We start from the raw sequence: 24,693 nt of genomic DNA, 5'->3' as shown, positions 1-24,693 counted from the left end.
ACTGAATTCAGGATTTATGCCATTACTGTACCAAATAAAAAGCTGATTAGAATTTTGCTAATCCAATCAAACTAATGTCCTTTTTGATCGTGCATCAGATAGTTTGATGCCCTATCCTATTCAATTATATATGATGAATTTTATGTATGAGGGTAGATAAAAAGGACAATTTCACAGCTTGTTTAAGTGATTAATTTTCATCTTACTGTCACTTAAAAGAAGGAAGGAGAATTATTTTATTTCTTAATTAAAAGAAAATTCTTGTTTTAAGAGATGGAAAAATTCTATTAACTTCTCAGCTTAAAAGTTAAATCAAATATCATATTTAAAAAAAAAATAGATTTTCATGTAATGATTTTAGAAAATATCAAAAAACTTAAATCAAACAAGGAAGTGACAAATTTTTTTAAAAATATTATTTTAGGTGTCGTCATAGTTCTTCTGTACCTGATCTCAGAACGACTGGCTCGCCAACTGTCTCAGCAGTTTCTGTGTTAAGTCCAAGTATGTTAAGCCAGATGTTACAGATCTCTGAACCTTCACCTCCCTTTATAATTAGAGACTTATCTCCGAACTTAAAAAATACTGGTTTTCAGTATGTTTTAGGTGCAGCAACATCGATAGCTACAAAAGTAAATGAAGAAACAATGACATACTTAAATCAAGGTTTGTTTAATACTACATAATTATTGATATTGGATTTTAATTTCAAAGAATTATCAGATTAAAGTGTATAAAAAGTTTATAGTTATTTATTAATTCTTTACTTTACTTATTGTTACATGGAAAATATTATTTATGTTAACTTACTGCTACTACTAATTATTACTTAATTAATTAATTAATATTTAATTATTCATTTATTTGGTAAGAAGTACAGTTTTTTCAATATTTTATCAAATTAAATTTTTCTATTAAAATTATTTATTTTTGTGAATTGTGCTTCATATCTATAGTTTGAATTATTTGCTTCTACAGGACAATCATATGAAATCAAGTTGAAGAAATTGGGAGATCTTACAGAAATGAGAGGCAAACTTTTGAAGGTAAAGTTGTCTAATAATATACAAAATTCTATTCATCTTTTTGAGATAACTTTGGATATTTATATTGCGTGACTTGGAGAAAAAGATGCTATGCAGTAAAGAAAGATTAATAATAAATAAAGAATAAGGTATTTGTCTATTAACCATATGCTTGCAATTATCAAAAAAAAAACCCATCAAAGATATCATGTTTATTGCTACCAGCAATAATAATAATAATAAAATGCCAGAGATAATGTGTTAGTCTATTGCATATGCTCAAACAGCTATGGAATTCCTGTAATTGCTTGAGAAATTAAGTGAAAATATATAAAGTTTTTTTTTTTTTTTAAATGTAGGAAAAATGCCGAAAATGCTTTCTTTCTGAATCCTCACTTACGGCAATGCTAATAGTGAAAGATTTTTAGCATGATTATATAAAAAATGAATGTAATCTTGTTCCAACAATGAATGCAAAAATACTATAATATCTCCTCATTACAAAAATGTATATGGGTAGTTAGTTTCAATATTAAACTGAGCAATAGTGACTTAAAGTCAAAAGTGTTTTTACTTTTTAATGAAAAATAAGTGTAAATGTTCTAACAAATAGTATTAATTTGATCACATTTGAAATCATTTGTGAGGTTATTTAATTGTTAATGTATTACAATTGGTAAAAGTAAAATATATACTCTATGAGTTTGAATATCTTCAATAGAGAATTTGAAAATTGATAGATATTTTTAAAAAGTGTTATTAAATCTTTAGAGTACATAAGTATGTTTTTGAAATTATATTTGATTATTTTGAAAATTCTGCTCTGTACAACCAACTATAATAATACTACTAATTATTATAGTTGGAGTTATTAAATCTTTATATTAGATGTTTTTGGAATTACATTTCATTGCTTTGAAAATTTTGTTCTATCCATAGGTTATAAAATCACCCAAAGGCAATTAAATTAATTTATTAAGTTCACTCATTTATTGATTAATTGAAAGTTTTACGCAAGAGAAAGTATATACTATATTCAAAATATGGTGTTCATATATCCTTAGTAGTAATTTTGAAAAAAAAAATCTCTTAAAATTATATATATTTTCTAGAGTATTATTCGTGTGGGTTTCCAAGAAAGAAGACTACAATATTCTGAAAAAGAACAAATTGCTCAATGGCAGAAACAAAGAGTTGGAGAACGAATTCTTGAAATTGGTACTTAAAATTTTTATTCATTAGTATCTTACATTCAAATATGTAAAGTTTCTTAAATTTAAATTTAAGATTATAATATTTTTTTCACTTCAATATAATACTTTTGGAAAGCTCTTTGCAGTTGCTTCATAAGCGAAATGAATGAAATTTTGAAATTTGTTTTTAAAAGCTGTTTGTGATTGCTGTTACTTTCTTGAGTATTTCAAATTTTTCATTAAAAATAGAAATTATAGAAGGATAATTGATATTAATAATTATTTTTATAAAAGTCTTTGAAATGTTTGTCAATTGAATGTTTTGAAATGTTTTATTATATTGAAAATTTCTGAGGAAGCACGTTTCTGTTACCTGGAGCTTAAATTTCTAGCCAACAAATTTTTTATTTGGGTATTAAATTAACAGACATTGATAAATCTTTGTATAATTACAAATTTTTATTTTTTATAGAGTTTTATGTCAGTGTTCTTCATTTTGTAAATATTAAAAAAGGTAATGATTATCTTAATGCTTACATTTTAATACATAAACTGCTTCCAACATTGGTTTTTAGTGCAAATAATATATGTTTGTTATGATCTGAACTGTTTTATAATGCAAAATGAAACTTAGAAATATTTCCTTATAATCCTTTTTTAAATTTGATATATTTCATGAGCTGTAAAATTTGTTAGAAACATTATGTTCTGCAGTCATTTTAAGAAATATTTATAAAAAAGGTTTATATCATAGGGGAAAACATATTTGTATTACATGGAAGCATAAAAAAATTTGATCTCAAAGTTTACATAAATATCCATATATTAGATTACACCAAACCTGCAAAAACATTTTTAGAATTTTGTTTTCTTATCTGTTTATGAATGCAATGACTACAACATACAATAAACTAGACGGCCATTACACCAAACCTTGAATCAAGCTTAAATGTTTAATGAGATCCTCTACAGAGAAGCCTACAGAATTACTGTGCCACTGAGAAAACTGGGAAAACTCAGGCATTTAAAAAAATCATCTAAAAAAACAGGAAAATTTCAAAATTTTTATAAAAACAGGAAAAATACAAGGATTTTTAAGTTTCTTAGTTACTTTTTTTCACTTCTAAAAAATGCAGTTTCTCTAAAGATTGCAAGAATAAAAGATTGTAGTCATTGCTTCCAAAAACAAACAGTACCATTCACGTTTGTGTAAACGAAACTTGTGCCTTTTCGACTTTCTCTCACTGTTTTCTGTATAGATCAGTCCAATTTTAATTTGTGAGATAGTTATTCTTTTTCCATGAGATTCCTGAATTGCAGCTAATGATCAAGCACAAGACTTCTGTAACTGTGTGAAAAGTTAGAAAACATTTCTCTTTCGGGAATAGCAACACTCCAGCTGTGGTTGCATTCCAGTGGTATTTAGTGACCCACATGCGAGTTTATTGAATGGTTGATTTATCATTTGAGAAATTGTGAACTTATTCTCAGTAGATTAGATAATTATTTTTAAACAATGAACTGCTCAAACTCTGTATTTAATATGAATTAGACAGCTAAAAAATATATATCCTGATTTTGTTAAAAGGTTCAAGAAGTCCCGCAAAATCTGTTTGCAAGAAAATAACTCACTTGCTTTGTAAAAAAATAATAAGCCTAAGTAATATGGGAAAACAGGCACTTATTAGTCATGCTAAAAAATGGAAACAAAATTGCATTTCAGTTAAAAAAAAGTTATGATTAATATTATACTTTGTATCTAAAGGGAATGAAGGAGAAGGTGATATGTCATGTCCAAAAATAAGCCAATTTCGAACTTTTTAGTTCAAGAATAATCGTTTAAAGCTGAATTTTTACGAGCATTAAAACTTGTTACATCACATTCATCTTTCAATGCATTCAATGATATATTGGCAATATTTTCACATATGTTCTGAAATTGAAATAGCTAAAAAATGCACTTTAGGCCATACAAAAATGTTGTACTTTATTTGTCAAGGATTAGCTCCAGGAAGTTGATAGATGAAAAATCTGCAGAAATTGGGATCCAAATGCATGAATTGGCAAAAAGTAATCATTAAATGATTTGTATCATGATAACAAAAATGTTTTGTGTTTTATTTCACCCATGTTCTTTATTTTGTGTAACTTGCTATTGAAGTTCATGTGAGGGAATATATTCTACCCATTTAATATATAAATTTTGTCTTGTTAAAATCTACATAATAAATAAAGAGAAATTGTGTGTGTTTTTTAATGTAAATATCAAAATTCTTTTAATATATTGTTATTCTAAATAATGTTAAATTATTGTTTTCTTTCCTTACTTTTTCCACTCCTTAAAATCATATTGCATTATAACTAACATGTGAATGCTGTTTTTGCATTTCCTCATATCTTGAATGTAAGTACAGGGAAAACACAGAATTTTTTTTTTCCAGATTTAAGTGGCAACTCTGAGCTTATCTTTACTATTTTGATGAAGTTTGCATAAGGTTTTATTACCAGAGGTGTAAAATTTTTTGCCATTTCTGTTAATATTTGGATTATTTTTTATTCTGTGTATTTAAATATATGTAAAAATAAAAACTGAAACAAATAGCATGTTTATGGATGAATTTTAATTTATTAAATAATGACTTAACTATTTGTCTGCCACAATCTATAAGAATATTATAATTCAGGAGAATATATTATTTCTAGAGAAAAACACTGTCATTAATTTTAAGCGTCGAGAAACTAAAATAGTTAATTCCTTGAGAAGTTATGTAAGGCAAAACATAAATTAAGGTTTAATATGTTTTGTATATTATACATTTTAATTTTTTAGCATAAGTTAAGGATTAATAACTTATACTTTTTATATTGTTGATAGGAAATGCGGCCATCTAAACAGGTTATTGTCTTTAAAATATCAGATGTGATTATTACATTCTAATTAATTATTTTTTTTATAAAATATGCATTAGCAAATTGCTTAAAAATGATATATATGCTAGTTTCACTACTCTTTAGGTGTAAATATATAATAACATTGGGTTTCCTTACAATGGTATCTTTATTTTCCATAACGTTCACAACTTTCAAATAAAAATTGATCACTAACAATAACAACAAATAGCAATTCACTAAAAAATAATAATTATAATAAAATGCAGCACTGAATGCAAAATAATTAAAAAAAAAAAATGTTGAAAGAAAATTTTAATAATGATCTTTAGTCCTTGTCTACATAAATATTAAATAATAAAAACTGCAGACCTCAATTTATCGAAACAGTCAATTTAAACATTGACAAAAAATCAACAAAAAACTGTATCTCTTGCTTTAGGTTAAAACAGAAGTTTTAATTTCATATCTGATAATGATACAGATCAAAACAGTATGCATATTTTTACTCTCCTCTAGTGTTACAAATTGTTGTGATGATTATATATACAGGTTAATCTTGTTGAATGAGCATAATTTGTTTCGGGATCTTACTCATAATGGGAAAGACTGACTAAGAAAAACAATTTTTTTTTTCCATTGAAATTTATATGAAATAGGATAATGCATTGCATTCTGAAAAAAATACTCAAATTTATAATAATGTAATTTATTATTTATAGTGAATGTTTTTTTTTTTTTAACAAAAAAGTTGTTTAAAGATATTTGGTTAAACTTCAAAACCTGGCAAAAATGAGACACATCTTTATTATTAAATAAATTTCTAGCACTCTTAGTTGTTGCCCTGATTAGAGTATTATTCTTCATTGTACAATGCCATAATTTCCCATGCTTTCAGCATCTGCTTTATTTCCCTGGAAGGTTCCCTCTGCTGAGACTATTATTTTCTTCTCTTTTATCCAAATCTCATTTGCAACTTTGTACTGTGACATAGAATGCAATTCCATAAGCAGTTTGGTAGTTCTGGCTGTATTCTTCTACTAGGTATTGATGTCATTGTTGTCTATCTCTACTCACATAATCTTGGCCAGAAGACACCATCATGTTAACTAAAGCTTAAAGCTCAAACTCCTCGGAGTTGTATTCAACAATGCTATCTGTCCAATGTTTCCAATCCAGAAAGAAAAATTCTCTGCAAACAAGCTCTCAACGTAAGCTGATCCTAAGATACAGGCCATCCTGCATGTGATACCACAGTATCTTCTCATCACTTGTTCTGTGAAGCTTCTCTTGTTAAAATTAATTTTTTTATAGGTTCCCCCCCCCCTTCATTATGTTATTTATTTGTTATGTGATGGGCTCATTAATCTAGGCATGATTGCACTGATAAAATTTGCTATTTTTTTTGTTTTATATTTTTATGCATGACACAATATTTCATTATATGTTTATATATAAACAATATTTCGATTGTATAAAATTTTCTTGGACTTTCACTAATATGTTCAGGGCTATTGAAAAGATATTACAATTCCTTCCTACAATAATGATTCAAATTTTTACATTTTATGATTTTAATGGTTTAAATATTTTATAGATTTATGATGAATATATTAGTTATTTCTGCTCTATATTTTTATTCAAATTACTAAGTATTATTATTTCATAATTGAATGCTAAAAATGAAATGCATCTTTAAAACTTATTTTTCTCTATAATTTCTTTGCAGATATTCCCTTTTCTTATGGACTGTATGATGTAAAACATGATCCTAACAATATTCATATATGTGAATTTTTGTGGGATCCAACTGCAGAGTCTGGTGTTTTTATTAAGGTAAATATGGAAAAAATAATTACTTTTAATCCATTGCTTTAATAAGATGTGATACTGTGAATTTGAAAGCAATGAAATTTCTTTGTATTTAACATAATTTTTGCACTGCATTTAATATTAGTTTCTTATTTAGAACATATTATTTATTGAATGTTTGAATATTGTACTTCAAAATGTTTAAATCTCTTTCTAATGCTGTATTTTTCATTCATAAATACTGCTGAAAAAATATTGCAACAATTAATAATTATTTAAATTAGTTTTAAGAAGGACTGTAGGATCTTCTTCCCCTTTGCTTCATTTTTAAGACTGTACATAATATATTATCATGCATTTGATATAAAAAAAGAAAATGGGATGAATTTTTTTATTTAAAAATAGAGTTTTATTTTTATTATTCAGAATATTTTACTAAATAGAATTTCTTTTATAAAATTAAATGCAGCTCTCATATCTTGATTGCTTTTAAATACATTATGATCGCATTCAGAACTGTTTAACTGAATCTAATGGTATTTTGTATCATCATAAACAGAATGTCATACTTTTCCAAGTATTTAATTTTAATTTTTTTTTAAATTTTATTATAAATATAGCAATTTTGAAGACATTTTCTGGATTTTGAAGACAATTGTACTATATTTTTCCTTCAATTATCATAATATAAAAAAGAAGTAAAACAAACAAGAGTAAGAATATTAAAAACATCATTAATAATAAATAGAGGATATATGAAAGGTATTTTTAATTGTTATATTTAAGCAGCTCTGCAGTATTGGTTGGTAGAATTGTGTATTTCTCTGTTTTTACTAATTTATATATGAATGTTTAATAGAAGATTTGTATGTTAATTATACAAGCACTTTTCATTCTCTTAAAAAATCTAGTTGATTTTTTTAAGCATTATTTAAACAGAACATGATTATCTATTCCATAGCTAAACTGCATCAGTACAGAATTCACTCCCAAGAAACATGGTGGTGAAAAAGGAGCTCCATTTAGAATACAAATAGAAACGTTTTCTGATAATGAAAATTATACTCAACGATTACATGTTGCATCCTGCCAAGTCAAAGTTTTTAAGGTATATTTTGATATTTAAAATTTCAAATCATAAATCTAAATATTTAAATTTTTATATTTAATTGACTAATTGAAAAACTCCTAGAATTTGTATTAAAAATTTATGTTTTAGATTCAGTTTCATAGTGTAATTTCATTTTTATGTGTAATAATAGAAAATTCATCAATGTTAAAAAGATTTTCTTAAAATAAATAAGTGAATAATGATTTAAAAAGTAATTGCAATCAATCAATGGAAAGTTTTGTCTTTTTAACTTGTTCTTTTTCTTCCATTAAAATTTAAAAGGGTCTCTTGATGTTTATTGTAATTTTTTTTTCAGCCAAAAGGAGCTGACAGAAAACATAAAACAGACAGAGAAAAGATGAGCAAAAGGCCTCAGTCAGAACAGGTATTTTTTTTTTTTTTTTTTCTATACAGGTTTTGAATCTGTATCATTATACAGAACATTCATTATATAATATAATATTTTTCATCTAATGTTATAAAATGAAATTCTCAAATACATATTCAACATTGTTTCTGAAATTATTGGACAAAAATATATAATTTAATACCTTTGAAACAATGCAGAATCCATGGCATTTTTCTTTGTATCTTTTGTGTGTGTGTGTGTGTGTGTGTGTGTGTGTGTGTGTATATATATATATTCATTATTTGTGAAATCACATAAATTTTGAGAAATTTGAAATTGGAATCAAAAGAAAAGCCTCCTTAAGATATAGATTAAAAACTAAAGTAATATTTAAAAAAAAATTGGAAATCTTTATTTAATATTTTTATTCTCATTAAAAAAAAAATTAATATTTTTTTTTAGTTATTTGTTATTAAAAGGCATTTATATTTTTATATTGGAAATAAGTTTCTTAAAATTTATTACCAATAAATGTTCAGCTTTTTTTTTAATGCAGCTAAATATATAGATTGTGTAAAACGATTTCAGTTTTTCAAAATTTAAACTATTTTTATTTTAATAATAACATAACTTTGACTATTATGTTCTTGGTCAACCTTCTCATTGCCTTGACCTTCTTTTTCAATAAAAGCAAGGCCTTTTGTTTGCATTATTGCTTCAGGAACATGATTTTCTTACTCAGATCCATTTCTTCCTCAGAAGTATTTGATTTAAGCTAGACAGCTGTAAATTCTTATAATGCATTTCTTGTTCTGTTTTAGGAAAAATACAAAACTTCGTATGACTGTACTGTATTTTCAGAAGTAAGTAAACTCTTGTTGTGTTAGAATAATTTCTTTAATCTCGCATGTTTTATATATAACTGAATGAATTTAAATCTAATTAAATTTTCTTTAAAAGCTTGTCTTAAATTATTTCATATTTCAATGCTGTTTAATAGATTTATTTTTACAAAACTTCTGAATATATCTTATTTTATAGCTTCTTACAATTCTAGTGTCATGTTTCCTTTTGTAGTAAATTACAGTGTTATTCTATTCTTAATTATTTAAAATTCTGGTAACAGTATTTTTAAAAATTTAATGTGTTGATTTTTTTTTAATGTAAGAATTCAGAACCGTTAGTACATACATTTGTTTACTTAAATATTTTGTGTTTCATTTCACTTTTTTTGTAGTGTGCAGCTGATTCATTATATGTTACTGTTTCACCATCATCTGTTGTTCCTTCCTCACCTTCTTTGACCTGCTCTAAGCCAAGTTCAAGTTTTTCATCTAAACTCTCCTCTCCAGATATTAAAATACCTCATAATTCATTCTTGTAAGTAATGTTATAATATTTATCTTATTCATTACATAGAGTGTATATTCAGTACTTATATCATTTTTTTTTTTGAAAAAATTAATCTTTCATTAATTATATCTTGAACAAATAATCATATTTTGCAGTTTTGGATATTACATATTGATCTAATATTTAAAGTTCACAACTATATATTATTAGTATACATATTGGCATGTGCAAAAGTAGCAACAGAAGAAGATTTGAAACAAAAGTTATGCTATCATACAATGCAAAAAATATTTCATGGCAGGTGTGGCTCAGCTTTATGGATCTCAAAATGTTATTTCATATTGAAAACAATGCAATAGATGTACTAGCAAGCTCTATTTCCTTGATTCTGATTGGTTCTGAGATTTAGAAAGAAAGCCAGGTTCCTCTGTCTCAAATGTACCACTCTAGACTGTACATATATGCTCCAAATGGTTTAGATCTGAATGATCTTTCTGTCAGTGGACTGTTTTCACTTCATAGGTCAGGAACCCTTTGTGAATGATCATAGTTTCAGAAGACTTGGTTTGCAAGTTGCAAAATCCTTATATCTTATTGCAGCCATACAGTGCTTACCAAATTCACAAAGATTTTGCATGATATCTGCTTTGACTACATGCTTACTATATATAAACATAAAAATGGTGTTTTCTCTCTAGGGTATTGGAGAACAGATAGAAAGTTCTTGTAGCATATTATTATGCATTTTTTAAAATTTTTATAAAATTTATTACAACATTTTTCTTTATTATCTGATAAATATTTACTATTTTAATTATTTATTAATAATTGTTAGTTTTCAAGAGTATTATCCTGACAGCTGAGTGTTCAGCTTCATTATTTCTAAAACAAATTTGCTGTGATGTTTCTTAAATATATATAGAGAGAATTTAAAGGAAATATTCCAAAAATTAATGATAATAAGTTTTTTTTAATTATTTTTCTTTCTTTCTAGACAGAGTTCTAAATCTGAAATATCCAAAAGTGATTCCATTGATCATTCAGATCTGTCCAGCCATTCTGTAGAAAAATCACCTTCCAGTGACAACTTGGAAATGTGTCCTGATATTTCAGTGAAAAAGGTGATCTATAATATAATATATATCTAAGTGTCCTATAATATAATGATTTAGTTCTCATAGTGTTGTATGAATAATGGTGTGAATTTTTTAAATCATTCATTGCTTAAATATTTAATTGATGACTATAAAAATATTTTTAAAAAAATTGTCTAAATTGTTATAGTTTCCATCTTATCTGTCTCTTTCCCATGACTTTTTAAATCATACTCAAAACAATGTAGGCTTTTCTGCTTGGTAAAGATTTAATTTTTGGTGTAATCTGTTTGTTCTTTAAATTTAAGAAATGGTATTTAAAGGAAATTTAGTGCTTCATAAATGAAAATTTTATTTTATTCTTCCTTTTACAAACAAAGAAAAAATTAATTTTAGAGTTCAAATAATATATTAATAACTATTGAATGAAATTGTGAATTCACAAATATTGCAAATATCTCATTTTTCAAAGTACGATTGAACTTTAAACTGTCCTGCTTTTTATGGAAACATTTTATATAAGAGTTCTGGTGTTAAAAAGAAAACCAAAGAAAAAAATTGGTGAAATTTACTTTTTCAAAAATAAGTAAAGGAAAATTAAATATTAGTTAAAAGAAGAAAAAAAGAAAAACCTCTTTATTTACCATAGCATTTTATGATTTATTCCAGAAATATAAAAATTCTTAAACATGAACATGGAATATTGTACCTTTTTTTTTTTTTTTTTTTTTTTTTCCCTTTTAGTCTTGAATTATATATTGGAGTTATTAATGTTGGCTGCACTATTCGCAGTTAATATTACACTTCAGTGGAATTTTGCTTAATGAGCATAATTTGTTCCCAAATCTTGTTCTTAATGCAAAATGCTCGCTTAACTAAACATTTTTTTTTTTCTATAAGAATCCAAGTAAAATAGGGTAATCATATGTAATGTATATGTAGCTATATGTAAATATAGTATAAATGCAATATATAGCAATTATTTTTGAGATAAATCCTATTTTATGATGTGCACATCTAGACAAGTACTTCTAGTAATAGAAAAATCTGATCATAATTAATCACTGTCATCTTTTAATATATTTAAGTTGATTTTTAGAATAAATTGTTAAAAAACATAAACATGGTTCATTATCCATTGAACTAGACATTGTTTTAAGTATTCATAATATTTTTTCCTCTTAAATTTTAGACTTTTTTTATGGCTTTTATAGACTTTTTTTTATTCGTAACTATGCTAATTTGATGCACTTGCAATAATAAATAATCAAAATAGTTATTTGAGTTTAATTGTTTTTTTTTATTTTACAAGAAATTGCTTAGTGCTGCTTTTAAGCAAATATTGAAACATGAAACCAACAGATAATTAACATTCTATGCTAATGATATTATATAATTCATAAAAGGCTAAGAATTTTTATGTTGTAACAAAAAAAAAAAAAAAATTATATAAATTATAGATTATTTAGAGTGCATAAAATTCAGGGGAAAATAATGTAATTAATATTGCTGGTATAAATGATAACCACATATAATATAATATAATACCTTTTAATCTTCGACTCATCTTATTATGTTCTCCTTCATGTTGCATTATTAAAAGTATATAGGGAAGAGTATTTATCATTCATATTGATATGTATTCTTTGTTTTATTCTTTAATGCTTTAATACATTTGTTTAATTCTTTAATACATTAAACAAATAATTAGCTCAAATATCCCTTTTGTGTTTTTATTTTTACTTTATATATTTTTATATTTTTAATAGGAAAATGATCTTTTAGCTCAATCTGCACAAATGCTAACCAAACAGGTTAGTAAGCTTCTGATACTTTTGAGAAATATTTTCCTTAAATTTATATTAATAATATCTTGTTTTTATTTCAATGACAATTTTATTGAAATTTTTAGGACCCAGATTTATTAACTATTAATTCATCTGCAACGGCAACTTCCAATTGGTTAAAACGAAACATGTTTTCAGATTTTGTTGAAACTTTTCAACATTATCAAGGTAATTATAGATTGATTCATACTTTAAATTAATTTTTTTATTGAAAACTTTTTTTATTTATTTACTATAAGCTGAATTTAAATAAATTTATGCAGTTTTAAGTATTTGTGGAAAAAACGGGTATTTTAATGTAATAAAAAAACATTTCATTTTAATATAAATTTATCAGTTCCAAAGTTTTTGAAAATAATTTTGTGAGACTCAAATAACTATCTTACTGAAAATGAAAAATTATATATGTAGTATAAAAATAATATTGATAGTTTATAACTTTGAATTCTTATGATTTGATTATTATTGATATTTTATTTACTTTTATAGTATTATTAATATCATAATCCTAGATAATAAATAATTGATTTTGTTTTTTAAATTTATTCTATATTTATATAATGAAGAGAAGAAAATGTTTTATCTCTTAGTGTGCTTAATTTTTTATGGGGTTTGCCGTTGGTTTTAGGAATAGACATGCTACGACTGAGTCAAGATGATTGTATAAAAATTTGTGGTCTTACAGATGGTCTGAGGTTATTTAATACATTACAAAACAGGTGAGTAAAAAAAACTTATTATTTATTGGGGGCGAGGAATAGACATTACCTGAACCAAAATTGACATATATTTTTATATAATTATCTAATTGAAAATTTTATTATTTCTCATTTTTTTAAAAATTTGAGCTACATATCTATAATTTGAAAAAAAATTATTATTGAACAGAATAAAATCTAATTATCTTTTTTCCAATTTTTAACTAATACACAGGTTTTAAAAAAAACTTTTCAGGTATTAATTTAAAGATATTTCATTATTTGTTCATTCGTTTGAGGGCCTTTAAAATTAAAATGCAAATACCTGTATTATATTATTCTTTTAAAATTTGCTTCTTTAAATACATTTTATTCAAATCAGGAACTACTGTGTTGTCTGATTTCTTGTCTTTTCTAGTAGCACCTGATTTCTATCTGTAATGCTTATGTGCAAATCCTATCTTTTGAAATGACAACAGAAATGGAATTGTATTTCATGGTAGTTAAGTCTATGCAAGTTAATTAAAATATTTTGATTGTTTTAATTTTTTCATAACAATATTAGAAAATTGTATATTAACAAGGCATAGGTGTTTTTATTTACTTTTCTATTTGAATAATGTCTTAGCTTTTAATTAGGTTTTGTATTCGTGATGAAGCGATTTGAAATTATGCTTTAACAATAGGTTTTTTAACAGGTTTTAAAATGAAATAAAAATGTCCTCTTATATGCTTTGATGTTGAGCCTTTTTCTTCTATACAATTTTAAAAAATTGTTTAATTTAATGCAAATATTCCATATGTAACCATAAATTCATTCATCTATTATATGAAAATAAATTAAAAGTGTCTATTTTCATATTATTTATTGAATAGATTGCTTTTATTAATATAGTTGTTATGAAAAAATATATCTTAGAATAGTTTTAGTGTTGGAATATAAAGTGAATTTACATTTTCTACGTTTGAGATACTACTTTTCATAATTTAAAAGAATATAGATTTATTTTTTGTGAGACTTTCTCAACTAATGTGATTTATTTGATGAAATACTGAATCTCAGTCATATTTTTATTGTACTTTTTTTAAAAAGAGAAGACATTGAAATTTATTTGATTTTTTTTTAGGCCAATAATGCCCAAGAAGGTTATCTATGCAAGATATCCTAATGAAAAAGGTTTGAATTTTTTCTTATTATTTAATTATACATTTTACTCTTATAACTCAATTGCTTTATAGTTTTAAGATTTTTTTTTTTTTTTCATTTTAAAACAATTGCTGAGTACATTTTTTAAAAATGAATTTTGAAACACTATGAATGAATGTGAGAAATGTCAATGTTCATTTCAATAATGCTATTTCAATTCTAAAATATTATTTAGAATTGAGCACTTCCTTCCATTCCATTTTCAGTTCATAAATCCCCCCCCCCCCCCAATGATGAAACAAAAGTTTAGAGAAGTTGTGATGATAAGATAGAAACTTGCAACCATCAGTTTTATTTTTCATGTTTCATTTCTTTCATTTTAAAAAATTTTGTGGAAAGGAAAAAAAAATTAAACATTCATACCTGTAAATGAAATATTTGAAAAAAAAAAAATCAATTTGTCACTTTAGTTAATTTGTTAAGAGGGTTTGTTATATCTATTTTCTTTTTTATTTTCATTGTTAATATTAGTCTACTTCTTATTAGGAAAACATTGTATTTCAGATATAAAATTAATATAATGTTATTCAGGAATGCTGAAACTTCTGTGTTCTTTCTCAAATACTGAAACAAATTTTATCCTGTTTGGTAAAAATAGTTGTCATGTTATGTGTATGATAAATGTTGATTTGGTTTTAATATTAACTTATTAGAAATTAGCATCTGTTATGTGTATATCTGAAATAACATTGTAACATTTAGGCCATAAGAAATTTAATACATTGGCTATGTATTTAATTAAAGTAAAAATCTAATTCAAAGACAAACAAATCAGAATTTTTATTTTTTTATTTTTATAGAATTATTAATTAATATATGTTTATGTATTTGCCACTTTAAATATATACTTATTTTAAAACTCTCTAATTATATTTATACCTTCAAAACAATAATTTAGAAGAATAAAATTTTAAATCAATATTATGTGTACTGATTTTCTCATTTTATTTTTATGAGAGAATTAAAATTACTAGATTGCGATGGTGAAAGTTTAAAAAGAAAATAATTTATTAATTATAAATTATTTATTATAATGACATGAAAATGTTAATTTATGTATCACTTTCATATTGATAATTGGGAGACGCTTTATTCTTAACTTAAATCAAAAAACAAATCTTCACAATTTTAAAATTGTCATGCACTTTGAACGAATCTGAAAATTTTTTAGTTAATGTTTTCCTGTAATTTTAAAGGATAAAAAAAAATTAAGTTGATGACTTTCTCAATAAGAAATTCTAATTTATTCTCTTCTTCCCCCTCCCCTCCAAAAGAAAAGGAATCAATCCCATGGTAATTAAGAGTTAGCAAAATTTATTTCCTTTTTCAACGAAAATCTATAATAGATTCTTTTAAATGCTTATTATTAAGCAGTTGTGTCTATGTACATGCTTGCATGTGATAGATATTTATTTGTTTTATGATTTCTCCAACTAACTTCAAAATTTCTTAGAATGAAATAAGAAGAAATTATTGCTTTAAAAGGAATGTATCCTTTCATTTTTCTAGATACGATATTATAAAAAAATTTAAAACTCTAACTTTGAAAATTTACTGAACAATAATTGAAATTGAAATCTATTTTTATATGATGTAGTTTTTTTTATATAAATTCATATTAGATATTAAATAATATCAGCATAGTTCTTCATTAATAAATTTTTAATTAAAGTAGTGTCTTCTTAAAAATATGTGTTTTTGAAATGAAAATTCTGTCTTAGAAAAAAGTAGATAATCTTGATTTAAAGATGTGATATATAATTTTGTTTTATAGTGTACAGAGCTGTTTATGTGCATGAGCTGAGTGTGTCCTACTTAACTGCAAAATTATCTGTGTTATTTGATATCCGTCTAAAGAGTATACAAGAAATACAAATACGAACTGGCACAACTGCAAGTTTTTTCGTTACTGATGAGGTTGGTTTTTTTGTTTGTTTGTTTTTCTTTCCCTAAATTTTATATTTATCTTCATATAATGCAAAATCAGCACAGAATTTGTTTTACATTTTATTTTTAAATGTGTAAGTAATTGAAATATTATGCATCAAGAAAATCGAAAAATGAGGTCTATATGAGCACTGCATTCAAGAACTTGTCTAATATTTTTAATTAATGGATATGGATTAATAATTTAAAAAATCTTTAGAAAATTTAGTGAAGAAAAATCATTCCATTATATTTAATGTTATATATTAACTTGATTTTTAATGATATTCGATTAATCTTTTTATAAATTACAAAATTTTCTTTCTTAATTATTAGTTAGGAATTATTTGAAATTTATATAATTAGTCACATGGTAAAGTGTTTTTGTTCTAAAAAAGAAAATCAGAATATTATGCCAGCAAATAATACTAGGTATTAAATAATATTGTTATGTAATAAAAGAATACAGAATATTATGTAAAGACTGCTTTATTTATTTATAAATGATTTTTAGCTTGAATTAAAAAAAAATTAACATTAAATGCTTGATAACTTTTTACACTTTATTTACGATAGTATTTTCTGTATAGTTTGCTAAAATTTTAGGCTTACAAAATAATATTTATGCATAATGAAATTGAAATTACAAATTTCTCATTTACCAGCAGCTAAGCAGGGATTCTAAAAATAGTATTACCCGTTATAAATACAAGATTATTCAGGCAAACTTTTTAAATCCATTCTAATATTGATAAATTGTTTCAAGAATAGAAAGATAAAAAAGCTGAACACAGGAATAATCTTGTGAAGAAGTACTAAAATCAAATATTAAACAACATAATTCAATTATCTTTCAACATATTCAAAACCTCTCATGAATAAATAATCAGTTGTAAAAAATTGCATTATGTATTTTTTCTTCTTCAATATGTATAGATGTACTTACTGCACATCTGCTCTTAAAAGTCATGTGATTAGTATGGGTTGAAAATAGCATAATGAGCAATAACTCGTTAAACTTACAATGTGGTTTCAAGTTGTAGCATGAATCGCTTTTTACTTTGAACATTTTTTTTAACAGTTCACCTGGATTAAGCTGGTAAGGTAGCAGTACTGACCCTCTTCAAAATATCATGTAGTTAATTTAAATTAAAAATGTGTTATGTAATGAGCAAAAAGTTCATCACATCAATGGAAAACATTGATCATTTAATGAGTTGCAGAACATGTAATTTACATAGTTGAAATACATTTTTAAAATTCATATTCATAATTCTGAAATGCCTAATAGAAAGAGGGGGCAGGAAAATCTGCTATCTTTGCTGATAGTTACAAAGAAAATGCAAACCTGCCTCTGAAAGTTTTTAATAAAAAAGAAATTAAATTAGGCAATACTTGAGATGCCAAATTAGTTATTGAAACATTGCTTTAATTATCTTGTAGACCAAAAGTTTTATTGAACTATCAGATTTGAAGTTTAGAATATTTTAAACTATGTTCTTTGTAAGTGTATGCATGTGATAAATCTGCATGTTCTAATCAGGAATAAATCTGTGTATTGATAGATTATACCCAATTTAATTTTAGCTCTGATTCATGTAGTTAAAGTGTGAACTGTGTTCAGTTTTTTTGTAAAATTATTTGCTATAATATGTATGCGAAAAATTTAATTTCCTAGTAAATTTTATTTAATTGGTTAGATGTTTCAGATATTGTTCAAATATATTTGTAATCTTCTGTCTAAATGTATAAATTTCTCAATATTTGCTATTCAGTTATTATTTTACAATTGTATCCTAAAGTAAACTATTGAAATATCTATATAATCTTTTCTAAGTTCCTACAAAATTGTGCAACTGCTTGAAATTTTTATAGGAATATTTATCTCTCTTTTAGGTTGTGATAAATATACCACATCAAACTTTATTTGTCCTTGACATTCTCTATCTCAGTAAGTTATATTTTAATTTTTGACTTTAAATATTTCTTTTTGTATTTTTAAAACCTAAATTGTGTCAAAGCATTTTTTTTTTTTTCATTTTTTCTGTGTATATCATAAATGACAAAAAAAAAATCTTTTATTATTAGAAAAAGAGATTAGAAAAGAGATTTTATTATTAGAAAATCTTTTATTATTAGACTTTTGCTATGCAGAAGTAATATATTAAAAAAATGATTATAAATATTTTAATTACTTAATTGTTTTATTTGGTAAGGACTTCAGTAAGAACTAAAATTTTGATCAACCAATTTCCCTGTGCATCAACTCCCTAAAGTAAATTTTCACAAACTTAAATAACTTTTATCTAATTTGACATTTCACTTAATGCATCAAAGACAAAAAATTTTGATTTTATGTGTTGAGAGTTAAAATTATTGATGAAAAGTCGTGCACAGGGGTCAAAGATTGGTAAAAGAAAAAAAGCTTTGTATTAATTTTTTATATTTACCCAAGAACCAACTTTAAATATAACAAGTTGTTGTTTGTATGTTCAAGCATTGTCTATTTAAAGAAATTCAAATCCTGGGTAGTCACCAGTCAATGGGTTAAATTAAAACAGTAATTCATTTGTATTTGAATATTAATCTGTGGTGATTATCCATTGCACAGAGAAATAAATGTGATAGACACTTGTAATCAATCTTATCAGTCATTTTGTATAGAATGGGTAATCCTTCAAACTATCTTTTATTTTTTCCACACATTTTCAGGACTAAAAAGAAGCAGGTATGCTGATTTATGACAGTTTGATAACAAATAAATTGTGGTGATATGATAATTAAGAATCATAATATTGGAAGAAAATGTGTCTTCCATTTACTTTCATTACAAATATGCATAAACAAGTAATTATCTGTAGGTATTTTGTGAAGTCTGTATTTTGATACTATTAGAAAGAAGTATTGTTCTCTTTATATTCATAGTTATATTAAATAATATCTTCCAATGTAGTAGTGTTCACTCATAGATGATACAGTTCTTAGGTTTTCTCAGACCTATAAATATTCTATGAAGTTATCATATGTTTAAATGCAATCATTAAGATAACTAAACCATTTACGGCTAGAGGAAAATATTTTCATTTTAGATATGCAATTGTCATGAATATTTGCTACTCCATACAATTAATCAAAAATAGTTGATATTGGTATGATTATGCTTTTTCATAACAACCTCTAGATATCTGATTATCCCTGTGAATGAAATTCTTCAACAGAGTTTCTTGATAATGATTATGTGGTGTGCAAGGGAATCAAGTCGGAAACCCTTTTGAGTTTAAAGGATATATTGATGTTTTTTTTTAATTATTATTCTAGCATTTTTAGAATAATAGTAATAAAAACAGAGTTTTTAGTATAGTAAAAACTCTCCTCTGTAATTAAATAAATTTTTTCAAAACTTTATATTTACATGACTTGATTCTCTTGTGCTCTTGAACTTTCGATACAATGGTTATGTAATTATCTTCATCATTGGCAATTAATAAATATCTGTATGATATAAATTGGCTGTAATAAATATCAATTGATGCCTCGATTTAAAAAAACAAATAAATAGTATAAACATTAGAATTCTATTATACTTATTAGAATACAATTAAAAATCAACTTGGAAAAGAGATTTTATATTACATCATCTCCATCTTTTAACTGTACAGAAACTAACAAACTGTTATTAGTGTTGTTTTTTTTTATTAAAATACTAATAACTTTAATAGCTCCATTAAGAGAGTGAATGAGAGCTATTGGTTTCTCATGGAAAGATTGCTTTAGTACTGAACTTAAATTGCTGTTAGATAAAGATCATATTAGATGATAAAATAATTAAATTTTTTTTCTATTATGCAGTTTCTCTATTTTCTTCTACTTTCAAAATAACAAATTTCGTTTATTCTATTGTTTTACCATCATAACCACTTTGTAAATTCTATAAACTACATGTGTGTGTATTCTTATCTTAAATTTTTATTGAATTAATATCTGTAATTAATGGTCTTATAATATTTTAATTCTTTTCTGTATTATGTATTACTTATTACCATTTACTGATACTGATTTCTTTTAAATTTTAGATGATTCTAAAGACAGATGCATTCTGTTGCTGAATCCTGTAAATGAGTTATAACATTTGCTAGTGCATCTGTGGCTTTGTTATGTTGGCTCATACTCTGCAAATCGAGAATATTGTAATGTTTTGTGTTAATTTATAAGAGTATAAAATACAAATACATTTTATTGTACATAAATTTTAAATCATATCACATTTAAGACTTTATGACTTCATGTGAATTTTTATAGTATCTTTTTTTATTATTTCATGTTCAAATCTGTTTTGTTGATATCATTTGCTATTTCTGACGCATAGAGATACTATGTGGTTGACCAATAAATATTCTTTTTTATTATAATTATTTTTTGGTCCTTTTTAATCATTTTTTTTTACTCATTAGTTATTTCTTTAACAGAAAACAAAGGCATCTTAGAAGTATCTGGTTCTTTTTGTATTATTTTTAAAATATTTTTTCTATGTAGCATTTTAATAAAACCTAACATGCAAAATGATATTTGTTAAATAAAAAAGTTAATAAATAAAATAATAACTATGTATTAATAAAATTAGCAACTAATAAAAATCTAGCAGTAATAAATATTTGGTAAATAAAAAAGTATATATTTCATATGCATTTCCATTAAATATGTATTTTTTAAAATTTTTATACCACTTTTTAATTAAAATTTTCTCAAAAATGAAACAAATGTTCAACATTTAAAAAGAAGTAAAGATAATGGGCATCTATTAGTTTTTATCATTTTTACATTATCAGAATTTTATGCCTGCTTTTCAATTTAAAAAAATTACTCTAAAAATAAATTTTATTGCCCATTAGAGAATTTGTTACTTTTCCATTTTTGGATGAATTCCAATTTAATTCATTGTATAGCAACTTTCTTCTTTTTTTTAATCAATATTTGAATATAGAGTATTAATTAAAAGTAAATTTGTATTGTAAAAAATGTATTTATAGTGGCTTTGGTAAGTATTTTTTTTTTTTTTTTTTTGAAAAAAATTACAAATATGCCAGTGTCATCTTATTGAATCATGCTTAATATTATTTTATACTAAAAATGAATTAATCAAATTATTTAATACTAAAAACTTTACATATAAAAATTTCTGAAATGGAATGTTGCATGATTTCAATTAAATTGAATTAACAAAATCATTTGGAAAAATGCTCAACTTCTCTGGAATACGGTAATATGATATATATGTATATTGAAAGAAAGAATATTTCATTATTTAACTGAAAGTTTTCTAAAGTGAGAACAATTCTTTCATATTTAAAAAATTTAAAAAAAAAAAACTAAATTACCAGTTATCTGCTTTTTAACAATTGGCAATTGTATAAGCATTCAAATTTGTGTATATTTTGCCAGTACATAAAGTTTTACATGACATAAAATTCTGCTCTCTAATGATGTTGTGGCTGGTTCGTGAGTGCTTTGAATAAATAGGCAAATAGAAAACTTAACAACAAATTTATTGTAGATTCGTTCTAGTTACTCTGCTCAGTAACTCCTTCTCCAAGAGCCAACATTCGAATGACATCACTCTTTAAATTACACTTGCACTAGTTGCCTGGCGCCATCTATGAACGTTTATTTCCTAACGCTTCAAATCAAATCACTACAAATGATTTCCCAAGTAATGCCTTATAAAATGTTCAAATGCAAAATACAATTCTGATTTGGAATTAAAAAAAAAACTAGAACTCAAAATATAAAAAGCTTGAATTGATACACTTTTAAAACTGCATTCCAATCCTTAAATGCTCCATCCATTTTCAATAAAAACTAGTAGAAGTGATTTCCATGAAATTTTCTAGTAAATTTCTTAGATATCCTCCTCTTTCTTAATACTTCCTCTATTCTTTTTTAATAAAGATATCCTGAGTAAGGATATGAATATCCTTACTCAATGTAAGGATGAGGATATGAATATCCTTACTTGGACAAAGAAGATGTGAAGATTTTCAATGAAGTGCTTAGATTTTTGTTTCCAGAGTGCTATACATCAATATTTAAGGCTTTATAGTATGTTAAAGAAAATCACATATGCATTCTAAAGCTTTTTCTCTGATCAACAGAAAACAAAATTTGATGCATAAGGACAATTTTAATAAGATCATATAAAAAATTCCGTTTATCTGAGTCATTGCATTTTTGAGTTATTGTAAACATTGAAGTATATTTCAACAGAGAGGCAACCCTTTGGCAGATTTAATTCAAAATGAATAAAAATTTGCAAGACATTTTAGGTGCTAAAATTGTGTCCAAAATTTTATCTACTTAATTCTTTGAACTTTGAAGTTGCTGTGTACTCGGGAGGCAGAAATTTTTTCTTTGTAGAGATTGTGTTCAAAATATGACAGAAATTTACAAATTTTGTCTAAAGATTCTGTCTAATTTTCAGTTAAATCAAAGCGAATTTAACTTATTGAGTTATAATTCGAAAAAATGTGCTTGTAGTTGGATCTGAAAAGGGGAGATTCGTCAAAATCTCGAGTTCAATTTTTTTTTATTGGAGTACTTTTCTTTTGCGTATATTACATACATATAGGGAAAGTAAAAATCAGATGAGTAAAGTTATTGTAAATATTTTTATATTCACACTAGTAAATAATTTCACAAGAAATTTCAGATAACAAGGAATCAAATAAAGCAGACAGTAATTAATAAAGGAAAATGAAATCAAAATTAATTGATTTTTAAGAGCACTTGTATAAAAATATTCTTAAGTGATATTTTTTAATTACGAATTGTTTTTATAAAGACTGAGAAAATTACTGAGAGGAAACTATTGATAAAATAATCAGTTACTAGACATATGCAAATTATGTCACTTTAAGTATGAAGTGAATTTAATTAAAAAGAAACCAGTTAATGTTTAATATAAAAATAATTTTCATACATTTATTCTTATATATTTATCTCTTAAAATTTCGAAGTTTTCCCATTACAAGAATTTTTGTAATCTTTTTTCACATGGAATATTAATCCTAGTTGCAAGTTATAAAGAAAAAAAAAGGGGGGGGGGGAGGAATAAAAGAATTTGTGAAGAATATTTTTGTATTTTATGTCAGGAAAATTAATCTATTCTGATTTCACTCTTTATTAAATTACGTATATTTGTTTCTTTATTTTGTTTGACTATTTTTAGTGCAAGATTCACACTGAATTAGTGGTCCACCATAATTTGAATTCTGTTGCCCTTTGCCGTGATTATTTCTCAATTCTTTTCGAAAAGGCATTAATTCCGCTCTTAGACTGAATAAAGCGTTCTGTTTAGGGCTTTTCAGAATTGAAGCAAGAATTCGGCTATAGAAATTGAAATATATATACAATTTTGAATATATATATATATAATTCTATTTAGAATCTGTCATCTTCTACTCACACATACATCAAACTAGTATTCTTGAAAGTGAACTAATACATACAAGCATTGAACAAACAGCACATCAGTTGTTTTCTGTATTCATAATTGATACGAAAATTTATTTTTTTCTCGTATACGAAATATAAAATAAGCTATATCTGTCGAGTTTTTTTTTTTAAACAATTCCCAAGAAGTTTGACTATCGATCAAGTGCAAATGTGCACAATAACTACAAAATTTGGTACTTGCATGTATGTAGAGGTGGTAATAATTTATATAGCTAAAATTAGGTACATAGATCCTGATACTATAATTGTTACTCTGGACCAATCTTCACTTCAATTAGTAGAAAAGAAACGTTCACAATGCATATTTGATTTTCTTCACAAAACTGACAAACATAAAAAGCTGATTTACGGCGTCCTGAAAATAAAAATCGGAGCAAGGCTGTATTGAAGGTCCACAGTTTTTATGCTCTGGGGAGGATAGTGAATTTAAAACCAATTAGCTGAAAATTGTGAACCTCTCTAAATGCCTTTTCATAGGGAGTAAGTGCCAAAGTTTTAGAGTTAACATTCCCACTAATTTTCGAGAATAATCCATTTTAAAAAAATTCTTATTGTCTGTCTGATGACGAAAAACGCTGTTGAAATCTCGTTAAAATTAGGTCGCAGTAACCAATTCTTTTAAAACGTAATATCATTCTTTGCATTATTTAAAAGTTGTTAGGTGTTGAATTTAATGAGAC

The 24,693-nt window shown here is 24.8% G+C and overlaps 1 protein-coding gene across 2 annotated transcripts in view; it reads left to right on the top strand.

The window, feature by feature from the left end:
- LOC129977239 (transcription factor CP2-like) overlaps nt 1-20,883 on the top strand; it is a 29,323-nt gene extending 8,440 nt beyond the window's left edge. For both annotated transcript variants that reach the window (XM_056090546.1, XM_056090545.1), the window contains 16 exons: nt 425-666; nt 979-1,046; nt 2,138-2,243; nt 6,837-6,943; nt 7,881-8,027; nt 8,347-8,415; nt 9,201-9,242; nt 9,617-9,759; nt 10,727-10,853; nt 12,596-12,640; nt 12,739-12,841; nt 13,302-13,392; nt 14,499-14,548; nt 16,353-16,495; nt 18,401-18,455; nt 20,578-20,883. In XM_056090546.1, coding sequence (XP_055946521.1) covers nt 425-666; nt 979-1,046; nt 2,138-2,243; nt 6,837-6,943; nt 7,881-8,027; nt 8,347-8,415; nt 9,201-9,242; nt 9,617-9,759; nt 10,727-10,853; nt 12,596-12,640; nt 12,739-12,841; nt 13,302-13,392; nt 14,499-14,548; nt 16,353-16,495; nt 18,401-18,455; nt 20,578-20,630 — 1,591 coding nt within the window. In that variant the 3' untranslated portion in view covers nt 20,631-20,883. The remainder of the gene's footprint in view (nt 1-424; nt 667-978; nt 1,047-2,137; nt 2,244-6,836; nt 6,944-7,880; nt 8,028-8,346; nt 8,416-9,200; nt 9,243-9,616; nt 9,760-10,726; nt 10,854-12,595; nt 12,641-12,738; nt 12,842-13,301; nt 13,393-14,498; nt 14,549-16,352; nt 16,496-18,400; nt 18,456-20,577) is intronic.
- Nucleotides 20,884-24,693: the final 3,810 nt, after the last annotated feature.

The sequence above is a fragment of the Argiope bruennichi genome, chromosome 1 (assembly GCF_947563725.1).
Source record: "Argiope bruennichi chromosome 1, qqArgBrue1.1, whole genome shotgun sequence".
NCBI classification, from domain to species: domain Eukaryota; kingdom Metazoa; phylum Arthropoda; class Arachnida; order Araneae; family Araneidae; genus Argiope; species Argiope bruennichi.
This window is presented reverse-complemented; position numbering and strand designations above follow the sequence as displayed.